Below are 22,895 nucleotides of genomic sequence, written 5' to 3'. Positions count from 1 at the left end.
AATCATTCCATGATATAATTATATGCTGCACCCATACAATGTATTGGGCATAGGTTATATTGTTCAAGGGGAGTAAAAGATATTTATAAACAAGATGCTCCATCTCAATTTTAAAGAGAAAAAAATAAGATAAACCCCAACACTATTTTGATTGCCCAGAAAAATCTGAAATTATGGTTTAAAGAGGCTGAAAGAAAACTGAGTGCTACATTAAAAGAGGAGAGAAATGGGAGGGCCAAGGTACCCAACCAAGTGTAATCTAATCTTGGCCTCCATGGTGGGGAATGTCTAGCCATTTGGGGCACACCCATAATAGCAAAACAGTGTTCTAGCATATATAGAATTTCTGGATAAGAAGTACTGCTTTAGCGGAAAAACTCTCAATCAAGATGTTGTTTTGGCCATAAACTATAATTGCTAGACTTTTCCATAGTTGGCCAATGGAGTTTTCATTACATAGTATTGGTTGCTCAAGTTGCCTAAACAGATTGGTTAAAACCCCACTACTCTACTTTTTAGCTGTGTGTCCATGAGTAGGCTATTTAGGCAATCCAGACATTAGCTTTCTTAATTGTAAAAGTAGTAGCAATAATGCTATCAAAAAAGGTTATTATGACTATTAACTGAGTAAATACATGAGTAGTGCTTTGAACAGGGGCTAGCACATAGCAGGCATGCAATAAATATCTGTTGGTTTTTTGTTTTTCATTTTTTGTTTTTTTGGTAATGGACTGTGTCATATTTTATAAAGCTGAGAAGCAGACGAAGGCACCAAGGCACCAGCACCAGCCATTATGGTTTTCTTTCCATTTTGCAAATTTTTCAAGATCTTTCCTGCTTTAGGGCCCTTGCATATGCTATTCCCTCTGCCAATAATACTCCTTTTTCTCTACCTTGCTAATTCCTTCTCAGACTTCAGATCTCTGCTGTCTATTTCTCTGCAGGGAGGCCTGTCTGACTTGTCCTGTCACCGCTGACTCCAAGGATAACTCAGAAGTATCCTGTAAAAGGCATTACTCTGCTTATCTTTTTCTTATATCTTAATCAGAAGGTAATATGTGTGTGTGTGTGTGTGTGTGTGTTTGTGTGTGTGTGTGCGTAATCTTCCCTATGAATCTTCACCATTTTCTAAGTTCCCTGAGGGCAAATACCATATCTGTTTTGCTCAGCAGACAAAGCTTTCGCACAATCATCATTCAGTACATATTCATTAAATAAAGGAAGAAATAAAAATAAATTCAAGAGAAATGGAGCGATTATGATTAGCACACTGAAAATGTCAAATCCTAGAATACCTCACTGTTTTTTCTTAAGGCACATATCTTAATAAGAATATTGAACAAGAAGCAGAAGTGAACTTCTCTTTGGTATCTCCACAGCTTCTCTTTATGGAGACACCATTATTCGCAACTCAGCCAGAAACTCCTCTTAGATTTTTCCAAGAGAGAAAAGGACAAAATTATCGAACATAAATCAAATGATCATACCACTTTATAAAATATAAACTATCAGTAAATTCTATCAAGCATAATGCTTACTAAATAAGGTAACTAGTCTCTTCAAACATGTTCTTTTCTCAATTGTGGATATCTTATGATCAGAGTATTACTCAGAACAAGAATTTTTTCAATAAGTGATATAAAAACAAAGTGACTTTCCTTTTAGTAAATATCAGAATCACTTAGAGACCAATAGAGGGATATACTCTAAAATAGAAATAAACTATTTTTTAATGTTTATTTTTGAAAGAGAGAGAGAGAGTGAGAGACAGAGTGCAAGCAGGGGAGGGACAGAGAGAGAAGGAGACACAGAATCTGAAGCAGGATCCAGGCTGTGGATCAGCACAGAGCCCAACTCAGAACTGAATCCATGAGCTGTGAAATCATGACCTGGATGGAAGTCAGATGCTTAACCAACTGAGCCACCCCGGTGCCTCAAAAACCTATTTTTTTTAATGTAAGTTAGTGTATGTTTCATAGTTGATCTTACATCTTAGTTATGCAGAGTAATGATCTGAGCAGTTTGTTCTCAATCATTGTTATACATCAGAATTACCTATGGAAGTTTTTTAAAAATGAAGATTTCCCAAGTCCAAAGCTCAGAGATACTGTTTTAAAAGGTATGAAATGTGTTCTAGGTACAAGTACTTTTTAAAAGGCTTTATTTCTGGTTTCAATATAAAGCTAAGATTAAGTGCCACTTGTTTCAATAGACACAAAATTTTTTATGCTTGAGGAAAATGTCTGAATACTTCTTATAAAATAACCATGAGTAATTAAGACTGAGAAATTATATGGATCACCTTAATCGACCTGCTTTGTTGGGACAAGCAGTTTGCAATAACCTTCACAGTTGAAAAATATTTAAGTATAACCATTCAAAAGTTGCTTACTTCTTCTAATTTTCCATTTAATTAAATACTGTTTACTTAATTTAATTTGACAAATATTTGAGTGCTTGCTATGCCTAGGACACTTTTTTTCTGACATTGAGATATCAAAACTGTAAATTTGATCATGGGCTTTATGTTCATGTCAAGTGGAAACACAGATATACAAATTTCCTAAAAAAAACAGTGCATAATTGCCATTATAGTGTATTATGATACATAAAGTGTACATCCCTCCACACCCCACAACGTACACACAACTTAATGGAGAGATCAGATATTTTCATGGAGTGGTTGTCATTTGAGATGAGTCTGGAAGGATGAATAGGATTCTCACAGGGAGATGTAAAGAAGTGAGCAGTTTTGGAGCCGTAAGATAAGTGACGTATCTGGGAATTTGTGGATCAAGGAGAACACAGAAAGAAGTGCCAACTGCTGAAGACTACAAATGTCCCCTATATAACAATTTTTATGAGCATTGCAGAGACACATATGATGTAAAAATAGGAGACATAGATCCTATTCTTCAAAGAAGTGTTCAGTGATATTTGGAGAAATACTGCACACATGAAATAGGTAAAGAATGGTATAATATTAATCCTAAATAATATAAAGTACTGACAAGTACTATCAAATCTCAGAAATGGCAAGCAACATATTGCAGACAAAAGAATAGGGCTAACACAATCATGGGAATAGGTTAACTGGTTACCCCAGGTAGGTGAAAACACAGGGTTCCTGAAAGGGCATAATAGGAAATGAGGATGGAAAGGTGGGAGAAAACAAGACTGTAGGACGTCTTGAACATAGGGTCAAAATTTTAGGCACTTTTTAAAAAAAATTTTTTTTAATGTTTATTTACTTTTGAGAGAGAGACAGAGTGTGAGCGGGGAAGGGTCAGAGAGAGGGAGGGAGACACAGAATCCGAAGCAGGCTCCAGGCTCCGAGTTGCCAGCCCAGAGCCCGATGTGGGGCTCAAACTCACAAGCTGTGAGATCATGACCTGAGCCGAAGTCAGACGCCCCACTGACAGAGCCACCCAGGTGCCCCAAAATTTTAGGCACTTTTTAATGGTCAATATGGATTCACTAAAGCATTATGAGCAAGGAAAGTGACAGATCATTACAATGGGGAGTAGGGTACATTGCAAAGGGAAAAAGGCTGTCAGCAAATGGATAATTTCATGGTTACTGCATAGTCCTAGCAGGAGGTAATGAGATCCAGGACATACAGGCAGAAAAAAGATGCATTAGCATCTTGTGAGAGCATTTCAACTGAAGGACAAGGCCAGTGAGTTGGTGGGCATGAGAGTTACCTTTGAAAAGAGAGGGAGATATAAGGAGAACTTAGGAAGTTTAGATATGATGGATAGAGACCCAGTATTCACTGAGGTTCTTAGCAAGGGAGTGATTAAAAAACTCATGAACTTCCATCAGTGTCATTTCTTTATTACCACCTTTGCTTCATTATCAAGAGTCTTTAACCCAAGCTATTTTATTCTGACATGCCTAAAGATGTGACATCCCTTGTTGTTAATAAAAGAACAAGATTATCAATTCCTCCTGGCTTGCTTTCCACCATAAATCAAATATAGAAATTATATAAATGCTAAAAGTGTATGGTGGTTTGTTTGTTCTGAACATTAATCTCACATTCTTATCGACTACCTGGGAAGACACAAGAATTAGCATGGATAAGCTTATTCTGTAGGTAGAAAGTAATGACTTAATTTTAAATAAGAGGTCCTTGCTTATTCTAAAATTAAAATTCCCATTTCAAATGACATAGTAGGCATAGGTAAATATTACTATAGGATCTAATTAAAATATATCATTATAAGGAGGGTAAATATATCCAGCGCATCTGTATTAATTCTGTTGCTGGTGAAAATTTTTCTGGTTTAAGAAAGCACTTGTCACCTAATTTTATTAGGGAGATGGATTTTCCATGATGAAGACAATTGAAAGCAAGGTTGGAATACAATAGGAAAAATCCTGAAAAATTAATTACAGGCTCTCTAAAAGATATTTTCAGGAGGTGAAAGCAGAAGCAAAGTTCACATGTAGCCCCTCACATAACCATATACATCTGCATATCCATACATATTTTAAATCTTAACACTGAAAATTCTTCAATAGGAACTCATTTTGTAGAAATGTAATGCATTCTAGTAATATATAAAGTTGTATTATTAATCAATATAAACATCCCAAACATTAATGCAAGTTACATCATTGAAGACTAACATAATAAAAACTGGCTAAATTAACCTTGACTTATCTGTTATACAGTAATTGCTAAATAACTGTAAAATACATTACATTCTGTTCCTTACTGTTCAAATTATAATGCCATTTTTAATCCACTTCCATGTTTATCTACATTTATCTAAAAAAAAATGGGAAAACAAATACTTACCAAAATGGTGGTAACAATCAAAGAACGATTGGATAAGGAATCTGTGATGTTGGCTGGCTTTCCTTTTTGACTTTCTGTCATATTCAGGCCACTGGCGGGATCCCAAGTTCCAATCTATAAAATAGCATATGTACTTTGTAAATTGTCCATCAGGCACCTGGGAGAAAGCACTGTAAGAGAAAGTTAAGACTGCTAACACTTATTATTCACCTCTGCTGCATTATCTGCTGTCGCTAAAGTAAAGGCTGCTTGTTTTAAGCATGATTCACTGCTCTGTGAAGTGTGTCCAGTGAAGTGTGACATTAAAGAACAAAATGATCCACTGCACTTCTACAGTCAGTATGGGAGCTTAATTTTCCATTCGAACTTTCATTCACCAAGATAAACCACATTTGATGATACCTTGATAGCTGGCTAGAAACTCATTAATAGTGCATATCTTTTACTGTAATGGATCTATCTCATCCTCTCATTACAAAGATAACATGCCATGTTATATAGACAAAGCTAAAGGAGCAAAACCTGGGAATCCAGGATAAATTAACAGGCAAAGGCAAGCTTGGAAGTGGCATTGATTGGTATTTTTCATGACCCCCAATAGAGCAAATCTTACCCAAAATTGCCTTTGGAGCTTTTAAAAATACACCTTTGCAGCATTCAAAATACTCCAAAGAGACATTACAGCACAATCTCATCTGAACAACCCATTCCAGTACTTCTATCTGTATGCTATTTAATATGTACTTTAATTTAACTGATACTCTCTAATAATTAGGCCATACACTCTCAGTGTTCAGAAATTTTATACCCCCTGAACACAACCTATGGAATGATACAGCACACCTCTGGGAGACATGTATCAGTGCAGAATGCCACTGAATGCATAAATTGGGTGGTTTATGTAAACCTGCTTCGTTGCCTGTCATATAACAATGGTCAGCACTGAAGAAGAACAAAGGTGGAAGAAGATTTAATTCAGTAGTTCTTTTCTCCACCCTCTCAAACTTAGAAGTCATCAATAGTAAAATTTGCTTTCCATATCCCTCTCACCAATGACCCAATGTGTCTATTTAAAGGAGAGGAAAACTATCAATTATCAATTTATCTTTAAAACAAAGCTGTGTAGGCACCTGAGTAGCTCAGTCAGTTAAGCATCTGACTCTTGATTTTGGCTCAAGTCATGATTGCACAGCATCCTGAGATAGATCCCTGCTCTGCTTTCAGTATGGAGCCTGCTTGGGATCCTCTCTCTCCCTCTCTCTGTGCCCCTCCCCAGCTTTCATGTGTGCGCTCTCTCTCTCTCTCTCTCTCTCTCTCTCTCTCTCTCAAATAAATAAACTTTTAAAAATACATTAATAAAATAAAATAAAACTTTGTATATAAATTAAATTATTTTAAAAGTGACATTGATTTAGCAGATAATATTTACCCTGGTCTACCTAAATATGTTAAAAATAGTCTAATTAGCACAACCTCATTCAACTTGATTATTATAATCTTTTTTATATTTCTATATTTCATTGCATTTACTTTTTTCTCTCTTTTTTCATTTGCATACCTTTCTCAGTAACCTATTAAGATGTCTTTTTCCCTTTAATTGGAGAAGCACAAAAGTAGAAATATTACTAATTTCTGTCCTTCATAAGAAGAATAGGTAAGCCATTCTAAAAGTTGTATTTAAGTGCAAACCCAAATATAATTTTTCTTTTTTAAAAGGATTTTATTTGGGGCGCCTGGGTGGCACAGTCGGTTAAGCATCCGACTTCAGCCAGGTCACGATCTCACGGTCCGTGAGTTCGAGCCCCGCGACCGGCTCTGAGCTGATGGCTCAGAGCCTGGAGCCTGTTTCCGATTCTGTGTCTCCCTCTCTCTCTGCCCCTCCCCCGTTCATGCTCTGTCTCTCTCTGTCCCAAAAATAAATAAAGGTTGAAAAAAAATAAATAAAATAAAATAAAATAAAAGGATTTTATTTTATTTGTTTATTTTCGGGGGGTGGGGCACAAAGAGAGGGAGAGAGGGGATCCTAAATAGGCACCGCACTGTCAGCACAGATCCCAGTGTGGGGCTCAGTCCTATGAACTATGAGATCATGTCCTGAGCTGAAATCAAGAGCTGGACACTTAACCAACTGAGTCACCTAGGCATTCCCCCAAGTATAGTTTTTTTCAAAAACACATTAACTATACAAGGGATTCAACATAATTTTTTAAAATTTTTTTAACGTTTATTTATTTTTGAGACAGAGAGAGAGAGAGCATGAACAGGGGAGGGTCAGAGAAAGAGGGAGACACAGAATCTGAAACAGGCTCCAGGCTCTGAGCTGTCAGCACAGAGCCTGACGCGGGGCTCCAACCCACGGACCGTGAGATCATGACCTGAGCTGAAGTTGGACGCTTAATCGACTGAGCCACCCAGGCGCCCCTCAACATAATTTGTTTAATGATATCTAAAAAAAATTTTCTTGCCATATTTTCTTACATTGAGTTAATTTTCCTCTTACCATTAAAACCTACACGTTCCCAATGTCTGGGTCAATATAGGAAAAAGTCAAATAATACAGTAAGAAAAAAATACTGATATCAGCATTCTCTCCAAAGTATATTATCTACTGGTCAATTAAATTACTTTAGACTATGACTACCACGATGCCATAAAGACGGTCAAATTGTAATTTAGGGTCGATAATGTAAAGCCTTCAGGGGCCAGACAGTAACATCCATGTGTGAAGAAAAAGGACATAAGCCAGTAGTAAGAGTTTCCAGGCAAAGGTATGCAACTCCTAAATTTCACAAAATTTCAAGGCAGAATAGCACGTAACAGTCACAGTCCAGACCCTGCTCTTCTGACAGCTGTGCTTTGGGGCTGCATGCTTCCAGAGTAGGTGATTCTTTTAGGTTCCAATAAGACATCACTACAGCTAATAGAGGCCTTACTAGGGAACTGGGTGGGGAAAGAGAGGATAATGTAAAACCTAGAATGCCTGCTGACCTGCTTAAATTGCTTCAAATTCAACATCATAAGTAAATAAATAAATAAATAAATAAACAAACAAACAAACAAACAAACTCCATTGGCTAAATAAGACACATCTGCAGATCGGATTTTGCAGTGACTGGCATTTTTCTGCCCCTGGTCTATAATTAATACCTATTACACATTTGTCCTCTTAGATTTTCTTTCCCTTTTTTGTTTTTTTTCACTATTGGCTACATAGCTAGATTTTTCAGATGTGCAATTCTACCAGCCAAAGCATTGGCAAACATGATTTTCCCACTGTCATCTGCCTAATGACATCCTTAAAATTGTTAAGTTTTTCAACCTTCTACCCAAATCACTAATACAAATATTCCCAATTTTGCTTATCATCATCCTCTATGATTACTTGCATAAAAAATAATTTAGCCATATGTCCACTCATCTAAATATATTTGTCTTGTTTCATTCTGTCTCTGGATGGAGGGGTTCTGGTTCATAGTATATGAATCCATAATTTCCTATAATCATAAATATTAGGTATTCCCTTCTACAAATCAAGGTTTCTGAACAGATTATTATAAGGTTTCAAAAATTTCAGTGGCATAAATTTGAAATAAAAAAAAATTGCAAGATCCCTAGATTTTAAGTATATGGGGAATGTCTAATTCAAAACTTTCTATTGCTTGAGGGAATTGTCACCAGTGAGTTTTGGTTTATTTTGTTTTAATCACAAGAAACATGGCTAACTCAAGACAATCTTTTTCTGTTTTAATCTATTTTCTTAACACAATTTTTTTATTATATTATTTAATCAAGGCTTTAAAGTACTTTTTCAGCTCCAAAATCAAATAAAAATATCTAAGTACTCTTGACCTCACAGAGTTGTTTTAAGTACACTGATAAAAACTCTCAACAAAGTGGTGCAAAGGGAATGTATCTCACTACAATCAAGGCCATATTTGACAAACCTACAGCTAACATTGTACTAAATGCTGAAAAGCTAAAAGCCTTTCCTCTAAGATCAGGAACAAAACAAGGATGCCCACTCTTGTCACTTTTATTCAACACAGTACTGGAAGTCCTCATAATGGCAATTAGACAAGAAAAAAATTATCTGAATTGGAAAGGAAGAAGTAAAACTCTCACAATTTGCAAATGACATGATATTATATACAGAAAACTCTAAAGACTCCACCAAAAACTATTAAACTAATAAACAAGTGTAGTAAAGTTTCAGGATACAAAAGTCAATATACAAAAATCTGTTACGTTTCTACTATACACTAATAACAAACTACCAGAAAGAAATATTTTTTAAAAATCTCAGTTACACTTGCACCAAAAAGAATAAAACAACCAGGAATAAATTTAACCAAGGAGGTGAAATATCTGTACATTGAAAACTATACGACATAACACAAAAACAGACACACAGATCAATGGAATACAATAGGGGAACCCAGAAATAAACCCATGCTTATATGGTCAATTAATCTATGACAAAGAAGGCAAGAACACACAATGGAGAAAAGACAGTCTCTTTAATAAATGGTGCTGGGAAAATTGGACAGCTACATGCAAAGGCATGAAACTGAACTACTTTCTATCACTGTACACAAAAATAAACTAAAATTGGATTAAAGACCTAAACGTGAGACCTGAAACCATAAAAAATCCTGTAAGAGAACACAGGCAGCAATTTCTCTAGACATCAGCTGACATAACATTTTTCTAGATATGTCTCCTAAGGCAAGGAACACAAAATGAAAATAAAGAAATAAAGAAATAAAGAAATAGATAAATAAATAAATGAACAAACAAAAAAAAAAACAATTGATACTACATCAAAATAAAAAGTTTTTGCACAGTGAAGAAAATCATCAGCAAAACAAAAAATAAACCTATTAAATGGGAGAAGATATTTGCAAAGATTATATCCAATAAGGGGTTAATATATAAAATAAATAAATTTACACAACCCAACACCAAAATCAAAATAAACCAATGAAAAACCCACAACAACCCAATTAAAAAATGGGCAAAGGACTTGAAGAGCCATTTCTCCAAAGAAGACAAACAGACGGCCAACAGACACATGAAAAGTTGCTCTACATCACTAATTATCAAGGAAATGCAAATCAAAGCCACAATGAGATATCACCTTACACCTGTCAGAATGGCTAAAATCAAAAAGATAAGAATAACAGGTGTTGGCAAGGATGCGGAGAAAACTGGAACTCTTGTGCACTGTTGGGGGGAATGTAAATTGGTCAGCCACTGTGAAAAACAGTATGCAGGTTCCTCAAAAATTTAAAAATAGAAATACCATATGATGCAAGAATTCTACTACTTGGTATTTACCGCAAGAAAATGAAAACACTAATTCAAAAAGATATGGGCCCCTATGTTTATTGCAGCATTATTTACAATGGCCAAGATATGGAAACAACCTAAGTGTTCAACAGTAGATGAAAGGATAAGGAAGTGGAGGCATATACGTATACACATATATGTGTATATATGTATATATACATATATACCTCATATTACACAGCAATGAGAAAAGATACCTGTCATTTGCGACAACATGGATGAACCTAGAGAGTATTATGCTAAGTGAAATAAGTCAGACTGAGAGAGACAAATACCATATGATTTCACTCCCATGTGGAATCTTAAAAACAAAACAAATGAATACAGAAACCAAAAGGGGAATCAGACATAAACATAGGGAACAAAGTGATGGTTGCCAGAGAGAATGAGGGGTGGGAATGGGGTGGCAAAATGGGTGAAGGGGACTGGCAGATATAGGCTTCTAGTTATGGAATAAATAAGTCAAGGGTATAAAAGACACAGCATATAGAATATAGTCAATGATAATATAATAGTGTTGTGTGGTGACAGATGGTAGTTATACTTGTGGTAAGCATAGATAGCATAATATATAGAGAAGTTGAATCATTATGTTGCATACCTGAAATGAATGTAACATTATGCATTAACTATACACAACCCCTCCCCAAAAAAAATCTACAAGGCATTAATGAAAGAAATTCTAGAAAACACAAATAAATGGAAGGATATTCCATAATCATGGATTGGAAGAATTGATATGGTTAAAATGGCCATACTATCCAAAGCTACCTACAGATTCAATGCAATCCCTATCACAATTCCAGTGACATTTTGAAATAAATAGAACAAATAACCTTAAAATTTATATGGAACCACTTGCATACACACATGCATACACACACACACACACACACACACACACACACACACACACAATCCAAATAGCCAAAGCAATCTTGAGAAAGAAAAAAAAAAAAAAAGCAGAGGCATCACATTTCCTGAATTCAAAGTATATTACAAAGCTATAGTAATTAAAACAGTCTGGTACCAGCTTAAAAAAAACAGACACATGGATCAATGGACTAGAACAGAGAGTCCAGAAATAAGTCCACATATACATGGTCAATTAATTTATGACAAAGGAACCAAGAATACACAATGGGGAAAGCACAACCTCTTCAATAAAAACAGGACAGCCACATGCAAAAGAATTAAACTAAACCACTATTTTACACCATACATAGAAATTAACTCACAATGGATTGATTTGAATGTAAGACCTGAAACCCTAAAACTCCGAGAAGAAAACATAAGGAGTAAGATCTTTGACATAGGTCTTGGCAAATTCTTTAAAATCTGATGTCAAAAGCAAAAGTAACAAAAGTAAAAATTAATAAATAGGACTATATCAGACTAAAAAACTGCTGCAGAGCAAAGGAAACCATCAATAAAATGAAAAGGCAACCTACTGAATGAGAGAAAATATTTTTAAATTATACACCTGATAAGGAGTTCATATCCAAAATATATAAAGAACTATTTCAACTCAAGAGCAAAACAAAACAAAACAAACAAACAAAAAACCCTACAAACAATCCAAATAAAAATGTGCAGAAAATCTTAACTCTTTTTCCCAAAGAAGATATAGAACGCCAACAGGTACAGGAGAATATTCTCAGCATCTTTCACCATCAGGAATATGCAAATGTTTTAAACATTATGTTTAAAACAGTCCTAGCGCAATGTGGGTCTCCATTGTAAAATTTTTGTTTTAAAAATATTCTCAATAATTAGTTGCTTCTAATCGTATGACACATTAAGTATACTTTGCCTGAAGGATATTTACCATTCCTTTAGAAGAAGGGACATCCCTGATAGTACTATTTGAAGGTATCAAGAAATGGAAAGCATAAGGAATATATTGATATTAAATGCTAATTCATATTTGGGAGATGAATATTCTCTTCAATTGATCAAATATACACTGGTGGACTGTACATAACTCCATTAACTAGTATACCCATACTTTCTAGATAATTTACAAAGTCAGGTTCTCAAGCCTATATGGTGGGATACAGAATAATGGAAACAGAGTGTTTTCAATACAGTAGTTGTTTTGCTAAGTGTTGCAGGCAAATAAGAGACTTTTTTCTCTTACTTACCTCACCTCTTCTAATGTTGGATTTTTTTTTATGAAAAGTAGAGATAGTTATTTACGTTACTGTCCAATAAAAGTACTACTAATAATTAACAGTTGCATATTTTTATTGGGCTACATGGTAACAGAATTGGAATTGGTACCCGATGTCCCAAAGATAAACATGAACCATTTCACAGCAGTGCCTATCTGCTGCATGCCAGGAAGAATTCATAGTAAAGAACAATTACCTGGGAACTGAGCTGCCTTCATATGTAAGTGATTTTGGCCTATGAGGACCATGCAAAGAACCTCTCAGTTACACCCCAATTACTTTCCTAAAACTATCTATCCACCAGTTTCCACAGGGGCTGGAATTTCACCATTTGAGAAATACAGTGTTCACATGAGGACGATAAATCAGTAAATATATAATCATCTCACAGAAACGGATGACTAATCTAAACATAGATTTTTCACCTTTAGGATTTTTATTTTTGTCTAGGGCAGAGACAACCATAAATATTAACAAAGAGTTAGAGGAAGGTGGTGTTTTTATTTTTTAAATAAAATTTGAATCAATTAATTAACTATTCTCAAATATAACAATGTGGTAACGTTCAATTAATTAAGGACTATTTTTCCAAGAATAAAAATGTAGTTCAGAGATTACATTAAAATCAAATCAATGCTTTAAAAATTATATTTACTATACATGCTTAATTCAAAGTCAGTATTTGGTATTCTCTGATGGGCCAAAACAAGAAAAAAAGTCAATATTTGGTATTCTCTGATGGGCCAAAATAAGGAATTGTGTGCTCTCAAATAAAATAATCCAATTGACTTCCAAACATAAATATCATCTGTAAATAGTTATTTTAAATATTTTACCACTCTGAAGGTTAAAAGTCATCAAGCAAAATAGTGACTATAAACATACTGGCACACACCAAAAATATCGGTACAGTACAGTTGTGAGATAGGGCATATAATGAATTCTAAATGAGAGTTAGACAAATTAAATGGTTAACATCTCCAAAGAAAAACGTCAGGCTTGGATCCTGCCTAGGATGCATTTTTGCTTTTTAAGAAGCAAACAACACATTTCTGACTAGTGGACATCACCATTAGCATTGCTTTCTTACAGAGAAGCAAAAGAAATCTCAATTCCTGGGAAAGTTGGGGGTCACTGTTGTCATGGGAACCAGGATATATGTATCAAATGCCATCAAAGAGAGAAAGATAAAAACTACTATGCATCAGGTATCTAGAAATCTATCAAAGAAATAGTTCTCACCTATCTAGTGTGGATTTTCACACTTAGATAAATTTTGAAGACTGTAAATTCCATTCAGACACCTTTTTCATAGGGAGTTAATGAGTACAGGATTCTACAGGCAAGAGAAAGGTCAATAGTAAAGACTTCCATAGAAATTACCACTTGTTCTAAAAATATATATGTTCTATAAAAAGTTTTTCAAAAAGCAATTTGAAACGTGTTCTGATCCTGGAACATCTAGGCCTGTAAATTTCGGCAGGCAGGGTTTCACTACTAATTCTCACCCTCTTCATACATTGTGAAAATATTTGAGTTTTCAGTAAGAAGCCTATGGATTACTGACACCAGTTTCTACAAGTGGGCCCAAATGCAAGCGGTAAATATTCAGAAAAAAATGATGTCAAAAGTTGAAATGGAGCTTCACTTGAAAGTAAAACATGATAATTATATACTTTATAAAAGTTTGCAAGTATGGATTATCTTACTTTATATTATATATATTATATATATTATATATATTATATGTATATTTATACATATATAAATATTATATATATAATATATTATATATATATATTCTTAACTTTGAAGAAATTGGCAAACATAGATTTCATAAAATGACCTTTTGTAGCCACTTGTTTTTTTCAAAATTTCCCCTAAGGATATACAAGTTAGAAGCTGATTTTATTATAAAAACATGCTGAGGCAAACACCGTATTATTGTTCATAGTCCTAAACATTTCCAGGCTCCTTAGTACCATATCTGGCCAGAGAAATGCATTGGTTTTAGCCTTATGGTTTTTTTCAAAATTAATATAAAATTAATACACAAAGCCAATTTTTCATAAGGATTAGACTCTTTCCACTGAGAAGACAGAAAATTCTGTTCTCCAAGTTCTATTTTAACATTTAATGTAAATATTACATTCAAGAGGCAATCAGCAAAATAACCAAAACAAATAGCAAAGTTTGATGCTGGAAAAAAGCCATGAGGGTTACACAAGAATGATTTTAGTTCAACACTCTACTTGGAAGCTAGTATTCTCTAGTACAATAAAAATTCATTTGAATAGAGCCTTTTTTGTAGTTGTTTGTTTTTTTTTATTTTTTGGGTTTTTTTTTGGAGAGCACATAACATACATAGTAGTCACAAAGCACATTCAGTAAGAAAACTCAACCATGTGGTAGGATTAACTGATTTTATTATTATTTTACTTATTTATTTTTAATTCAGGTATAATTAATATACAGTGTTATACTAGTTTCAGATGTATAAGTGATTTTATTATTGCATTGTAGTTTCATGAAAAAAATTTTTTAAGTATAAGTGGTTATTTTCCCCAAAATGGTCTCTAGATAACTCACCGTGAAATGGAAATGCACTATTATCATGGAGTGTCATCAACTCGATTCAAACCTATCTTATGTAAAAGCTTCCAATTGTTTTTGCTCTAAATAGAGTCCTTGTGACTATTGAACAGGTCAATATTTCTTAACATCTTATGCCATTTAATAAGGTCTTTTGTTCCAAATGAACCTGGCCTTTCCTAAGGACATAGATAAGCTTCAAAGGACTAGGTAAGTAAGGTTAAACCATTTCCAGTGGTAAATCATATCCTGCTTACATATTCAAAAAAATATAAACTAAAAAACTCATTTTATTGTCAGTTATGAAGACATTTTTATTTTCCTAATGTCGATTTTTCTTGACCTTATTATTTTTTCTATTTCTTCCTCTTCTGTCAAGTAACTTCAGTAATTCCATTGACAGACTGAATATACGAATAGACAACAGTTTGACCATGTATGAAAATAGAACTTGACCCTGAGCCTCTGGAGCAAACAACATGGGAAGCCAACCACAACCTCTAAGATATCAGCCCAAAATGGTCAAAATTTATTCAATAACCCCCAGCTTCCCTATTTTTTGCCACCATTCCAACTCAGGATCAATCAGAGAAGCTCAAATATGCCCTCTAAAACAATCACCCTAAATGCCCTGCTTCTCATTAGCCCATCTCATTTCCTCATGTCAACAATCTCCAACCAGAACACATCTGAGGCCTCTTTTTCCACGATAAAGTTTTTCCACTGACCTGCCCACCTTTGCAACTCTGCCAAATGCAAGTGATGGTGGCTAAAGGAAACTCTGAATAACTTCTGTTTGTTCTCATTTAAGTGGTCTTTGTTTATTTCCACACCATAAACTTATATGATGAAAAAGGGGAACTTATATAAATAATTATTTTTACTCTTTGATAAGAATTGGAATGTCAAGATTAAACTTTGCTATGTGGGATGCATTGTGCGTCCTTATGAGCTCAGACTTCAGTGATCCCTTCTCCTATACTCTAAAATCCTGTACCCCTTGAAGCCTTGACTCATAACCCCAGCCTTTTGACTAACTACTGGGTTTCTCTGTTCTCACTGTGTAGGTGTGGGGCAAACCTGAAAAAAAAAATTTAATGCTGTGCCATAGGAAAACAACTTTGCACCAGACACTTGAATAAGCATTCTATGTGAAGTACCTTTTATGATTCTCATGGTGACCATGACCCTTCATTCATTCAAGTCAATACTTCTTGAGGATATACTTTGTGCCAAAGACTTTGCTAGGCCTTGAATATGTAAATAGTGGGACTGGGGGCAATTTTTTTCTATCTAACAGGACTGGCTAGGAACATGGTAATTTTTTTCATAAAAGTACACATAAATACATAATAACACATTGTAATATGTGCCAGGAAGGAAAAGTACAGGGCGCTATGAAAAACTTAAAATTGCTTAGGCTTATGGGACGTCTATCTAAGAAAGAAAGATTTAATCTGTGACACCAGCCCCCCCCCCCCACACCCAAGATGAGTAAGAGTTAGCCAGGCAAAGGGCTAGGGGTTGGTTTTCCAGGCTGGGAAAATTCTACTGCCAAAGTAATAGAGAAAGCTTTGTGTCTGTGTAAAAAATGAACAAAAGCCAGTGTAATTAAAGCATAAAAAACATCTAAGATGGTGATGAGAGTTGAGAGGGGAGGTAGGCAGTACTTTGTAAATTATATTTGGATTTTAATCAGAATACAGTAGAAATAAGTGAAAGGATTTAAACAGAGCAATGACATGGATCAATTTACTTTTAAAGACACTGCTCCAGCTACTGTTGTGTGAAGAATGAATTGTAAGGGGGAGTAGAAAAGTGAGGCTTATTGGGGCTCTGATGTAGAAGTCCAGGTGAAAGGTACCCTGGCTATGATTGCAACAATGGATGTGAAGAGAAATAGATGGATTCTAAGCATATTCTGGAAGTAGAATATGCAATATGTTCTTCAAACTGACCAGAAGAATTCAAGCTGGGAAAACTACTTATTCTTATATTCCTTCTCCTATTCTTGAATGTTGAATACCAAGCTCTTAAAGAAAACAAACTGTCCTATTGCCTGAGGTAGACAAAATCTGGAATGGCACCTACAGTCCCCTAACCCCCTTATTCTTATTCTCCAGGCACTCCCATGGCCTGGAGAGCATGTATGGAAAGACGCAATGGGCTGTGTGTGCAGTATTAGTGACCCTTCTTAGACAATGGCTAAATGGGCTGGGTTTTAATCACGGTCCCAAGGAAAATATTCAATTTGATCTCTGGGCAATAAGTGGAAAAGATGTGTTCATAGTCACACTTCAACCCCAAACTCAGATCTTTGAACATGCCTCACCTTTCTCTGTTTGTTGGAAACAAACCTGTTCCTTTCTGGTTTATCTGCTCCACAGTTGTTAACATCAGAAGCATGGACTTCTTCCTATTAACTGTTTCAGTCCTAAGGTTCACCTTTCAGAAAGTGATCCAAAATCCATGATTTTCATGACATATTAAAAAGTCATCTTTATTTTTAACACTTATTACTGCATAATCCTATATTATACTTTTGTGAGTCCATTTATAATTGGCAGATTTCCTTCACTAGAGTATAACCTTCATGAGGGCACAAAATAGAGGTTCACTCTATATTTTTTAGAGAATCAAATGAATAAATGAAGTGTGTTAGACAAAGATTACCAAGATAAAGCTAGGAAAAAGTGGTAGGCATGAGGAGAAGTAATGGATAAAACCAACATTTTACACATTATTTTGTTCATTTTCCTCACCCAGCCATGATAAAATAGAATTGAGGATAATTAAATTCCTAGCCTTGACACCTATAAAGATTGTATTTACAGGTTCTTTCAGAGGCCATGATATTCTCACTTCAGCCTGTCCCAGAGGGAAGCCCTTTGCACTCTACAATTTTTGAGATGAGGAATTTGGCACAGACAACTTGGGTAGAAGGGTGAAGTTCACACACTTGTGACAGAATTGTAATTGTAATTTAAAACTCTTGGATCACATCTGTTGAACCTTCCAAACTGTGAACTCTATCAAAGTAGGAACTCTGTCTTTACATCTATGGGTTGGTAACTATATTTTTCAGGACAAAGTAAAAGAAAAGTCAGCAAGACTCATTAGTTTTCTTGAATTAGCTACTGCCATCACCCCCTGATGTAGTTGAAGACACTTTATTTTGGAGAGATTAAGAAACTTGTCCATAAATAGTAAATGGCAGAACAAGGATTTGAGCCCAATTCTGTCTGAATCCACACCTTGATTTCTTAACCATTCTACTAAGTTGAAATATGAGTACATTTTGCTACTTAGCAGCAATTTACTCCTACTACTCAAAGTCAAATCCCTCAGAATGGCATTTACAAAAAAATTCCCATTATTCTTAAGATCTGACCAATCTAAATCCCACCACCATCTTTTAGCTGATGACTCATGTACTGATTTTTGAAGATACGGGAAGCCTTTGATTTGAACTTTTAATTCCCCTTCTCTTTAACTTGCCTTCACTCAATATCAGTACCTTACGTGCCTTCTCAGATTTTTTTCCAATTTCTCTCTAATGACAATTTCCCCCACTAATTTCTTCATCAATCTTTGATTTATGCTTTTATCATTGGCTCCTTCTACCTTTACCACCTGGCTCCCCCATTACTCCTTACAATCATAGTTCCAATGCTCTGCTCTTCCTTGAACTAACAAGACTGCTGAAGATTCAGTTTCTGCCTTCTGTTACTCTTTCTTCATCTCTCACTTCCACTCTCAGAATAGTTTTAACTTCATGGCTTCATATTAAAATAATTTCAAACTATAATATCTTCCAATGCATCTCATAGGCCTTTGGATTTGTATTGTATACACTGCAAACACTTCAACATGGTGCTCACTTTATGACTTAAATCTAGCATTTTAGCTCTATATCCCACTGAGTGAGTGTGCATATACATATACACATGTTAAATCAAACACGATGCTATGTCTTTACACGTTATTACCTCTTTTAGCAATGACTCAATCTCTACCAATCAATAATTCTCCATTATTCAAAGCCTAGTTCAAAGTACCTCATATACTATGACTCTATACTTAATTATATCCTTTCTCAGAAATAGTCTTTCATTGCTCTTTTAAAGCTTGAAACACTTTTCCATTGTATTTATTCACAAATGTGTTATCTGATCACTCTAAATAAAAAGCCCCATGAAGATAAAGATTGTGTGTAATTAATCAAAACAAAATTTCAAATTTCAGAGGAGTGTACAAAATTATTTTTGAAATCTCAAGGTAACATGTATAGCTTATCAGAATGACTGATCATCACATGTATCTGGTAACCATTATATTCAGAGTCTGTCTATAATCCACATTAGAACCTACAGAAAGATTCTCTAATGTTTCCTTTATAGGGTCTATCATAATAAGAAAGCATTACAAATATAAACAAACTTACACTACTATATTTTATAGTAAGCATATACCCAAATTCTGTAATCTTTGTCTGTACTTACCTCAATCCCTATAAACAGAATCAAGTAAGATTCTGTGTATTTATGTTCATACCTAATTTATTTTGTGTACATGAATTCAGACATTTCACATGAATATGACCCAGCTATGGAAACATACTTCTGTATTTAATTCTTTTTTTATGACCTGCTCTAAATAGGGAAGTCTAGGCAAGCAAAAGTATAAATATTTTTTAACTACTGTATTAAATCTTAAGGTCAATAAAGATGATATGCATCTCATGGTATAAGAAAAACCTGGGTGAGAAAATAAAATATTTCATTGTCTTAAGACACCCATTATCCTTGAATACTAAGTCTCCATTATTATACTCGATATAACAAATTGAAGATGTATTCTTAAGAGTTATTCAATAAAGTTAAATGCCAATGAAATGTGGCTAAGAGAGGGAATATTTCCCTATTTCTTCAGTAAGATATGTTTCATTTAATAATTAAAGTAAACAAGTTGAATGACTCAAGTACCTTTTCCAAACCTTCTTCCTTCAGGCTGATCACATCCAAATCAAAATCTGTTCGCAAGCCATTGGTTTTATTGAAAGTTATTCTGCCTGTGAGACCTTCCCAATGTGCCTACAGGGAAAGAAAAATGGATTAGTAAAGGAAGGAAGGAAGGAAGGAAGGAAGGAAGGAAGGAAGGAAGGAAGAAAGAAAAAACATTTTTTCACACAAAAAATAACAAACATTTTCTTCTCCTAAATTGACATCACTACTAATTTTTAAAACATTTTTTTCTCTTCTGAACTTTAGAGGATTTTTTTTTCTACAGAAATTATCTTAGTCACAATGCAGAATTTATTACAAATTTTTTTTATTTTAAATAGTGCCCTTTGTAGGTATAACTTTTTATGAGAAATTTGAAGATAATGTTTTAAATAGCAAACTTCCTTCAGCAAACTGGCAATAATTTAGTTACGTATTATAATAAATGAGATAGTGAATGTCTCACTGGAGATTGCAAATAGAATTACTATTATAAAATACCACTCCTAAATTCATACTAATATGAACATAAACTTATTTTATTACAAGGAAAGAAAATGAATTTAGGAAAACCTATGTTATACAACTTCAATTATGCACTTTCCTCTTAGAATAATTAACTTATTACTTTATTTTCCCTTAAGTGAGACTGGGAGAAATATATCCAAATTACTTCATATCTAGCTATACTTCATGTAAAAAGAGCTTTCCATGTAATAGGAAGTGGAAATAAAATTTTCCAGTTATACAATGGGTTCACCCATCACAGGTAAACAAATTTTTGAGCTTTAGTTTTAATATAAAAAGTTTTCTCATTCTGCTAGCTACATAGACAAACTAATGTTTTCCATATTTGTCATTTAGAAATAGTTTAGAAAAATAGTTATATATGAAAACTTTAGGTAATGTATATTTACAGTTAAATGTTTGAAAGAATATACACCAAGGTCCAAACAAATAAAACCAAATAGATTATAGGTAACATTTCAATAAGCACTACAAATGGATATCATTATTATATTTCTTAGGTTCCGTGTATTTCTATACTTATGTATAGGGATCCCAAAACAGTTTTAGGCTGATAAATTACAAATAAAACAGAAAATATTACAATACATATCTACATACATATTACAACATGTCATCACTGAGTTTAAACACGTGTTAACCAGTCTCCAATAAGGAAGAAAAAATATTGTTAACCCAAAATCTTCCAAAAATAATAACCTCAGGTGATTAACAAAAACGCATATTAGGACAAAAACAGACATTGTGAGCAATAAGTACTGGGGCACCTGGGTGGCTCAGTCAGTTAAGCATCTGACTTCGGCTCATGTCATGATCTCGCAACCGTTTGTGAGTTCGAGCCCCGCGTCGGGCTCTGTGTTGACAGCTCGGAGCCTGGAACCTGCTTTGGATTCTGTGTCTCCTTCTCTTCCTGCCCCTCCCCAGCTCACACTCTGCTTCTCTCTCTCAAAAATAAATAAACACTAAAAAAGTACAGAAATAGAAGCGTAGGATAGTAAAAGAAATCTGGGATAAAGGCAGTATAAGGAAACGTTCATCAGGTGAAAATGCACAACTAATAACAGTGAATCACAAATTTAACTCTGACCTTCCTAGTGACCAAAGCAATGAAGAAAATGTGATCTAAACACAATACATAGGGTCCATATTTTAAGACATACCAACTGCCCAGGAGAAGCAACTTTTCATGGCAGTGAAACCTGAGAGGAGTGTCTCCTGTTGGTCCTCATAAAGAGGCACACTGTGTGATTTAATGGACAAGGTCCTCAGCAACACCTTACAATAAATATAATAGTGAGTTTCATACAACTGTTTCTTATATGACTGTTGAACACACATCTCAGTACTCAGATGCTGCATTCAGAAAGCATTTCTTCAACTAGCCAAGTCTGTGCACTATGTTTGCAGCCCTCTGATGTTCAGTTTTAAACCAGAGGTAAATGTAGAATGTGAAACAAATAAATGAACTACATATTCTTCAGGGAATGTCATTTCACCTATCTGAGAATATGTTAAAAATTACACAAGGAAAATTCATAGGTATTCTTTGCCAAGGAACTGGAGATTCTTTAAAAAAATTTTTTTAATGTTTTTATTTATTTTTGAGAGAGAGACAGAGAGAGAGAGACAGAGACAGAGAGAGAAAGAGAGAGAGAGAGAGAAAATGGGGGAGGGGCAGAGAGAGAGGGGGACACAGAGTCCAAAGCAGGCTCCAGGCTCTGAGTTGTCAGCACAGAGCCTAATGCCAGGCTCAAACTCGCAAACTGTGAGATCATGACCTGAGCTGAAAATTGTTAATTTTGCTTGTACGGAGAGTTCACCTGTGAAGAAAACTGAACTAATCTCAAATCATTCACCTTGAGGACAAAAGACAATAGGCACATGTGCTTCTCCTGACATACCTCTTTGATTAGGCTCATAAAACGGGTCCCAAAGCGCCAGGGTTTGTGTCTATTACACTGTAAGGAACTGACTGTCATCTGGGGAAACTGTTGGACGCCCACAGACACCACATGCACAGCATCATACATTAGAGCAGCATCAGTCTGAAAGTCAAGAAAAAGGAAATATGGAGTCAATACAACATGTGAAACCCATGACAGAAGGTTTGGAAGGGGAGAGAAGGAAGAGGTAAGAGAAACATATACTCAGTTTATCTTTATGTAAGTGAGAAAACAGTATTTCGAATGATCTGGTTCTCTTAAATAAGGTAGTTATCAATTACTATATCAGCTCCATTAGAACATTTGACCTATCCTCCCTTTCCTGAAGTAATAACCCAATTTCATATTGTCCTAGTATCTTTGTTGAAGTAGGAAATGTGTGAAGACATTCATTATTTTATTTTTTTGCCACCCCCTCTGTCTCTGTCTTACTCTGTCTCTACACACACACACACACACACACACACACACACACACACACATACAATGAATGCGAATG

The 22,895-nt window shown here is 34.8% G+C and overlaps 1 protein-coding gene across 5 annotated transcripts in view; it reads right to left on the bottom strand.

The window, feature by feature from the left end:
• The window catches only part of GRIK2 (glutamate ionotropic receptor kainate type subunit 2), a 661,616-nt gene that overhangs the window by 242,047 nt on the left and 396,674 nt on the right, over window positions 1–22,895 (bottom strand). For all 5 annotated transcript variants that reach the window (XM_045499147.1, XM_045499151.1, XM_045499149.1 and 2 more), the window contains exons 8-10: window positions 22,355–22,498; window positions 19,908–20,015; window positions 4,808–4,921 (exon numbers count right to left, since the gene is read on the bottom strand). In XM_045499147.1, the coding sequence (XP_045355103.1) occupies window positions 4,808–4,921; window positions 19,908–20,015; window positions 22,355–22,498 (366 nt within the window). The remainder of the gene's footprint in view (window positions 1–4,807; window positions 4,922–19,907; window positions 20,016–22,354; window positions 22,499–22,895) is intronic.

This window comes from Leopardus geoffroyi, chromosome B2 (genome assembly GCF_018350155.1).
Source record: "Leopardus geoffroyi isolate Oge1 chromosome B2, O.geoffroyi_Oge1_pat1.0, whole genome shotgun sequence".
NCBI lineage: Eukaryota > Metazoa > Chordata > Mammalia > Carnivora > Felidae > Leopardus > Leopardus geoffroyi.
The sequence above is the reverse complement of the archived record's forward strand: the minus strand, read 5'-3'. Positions and strand labels throughout refer to the sequence as shown.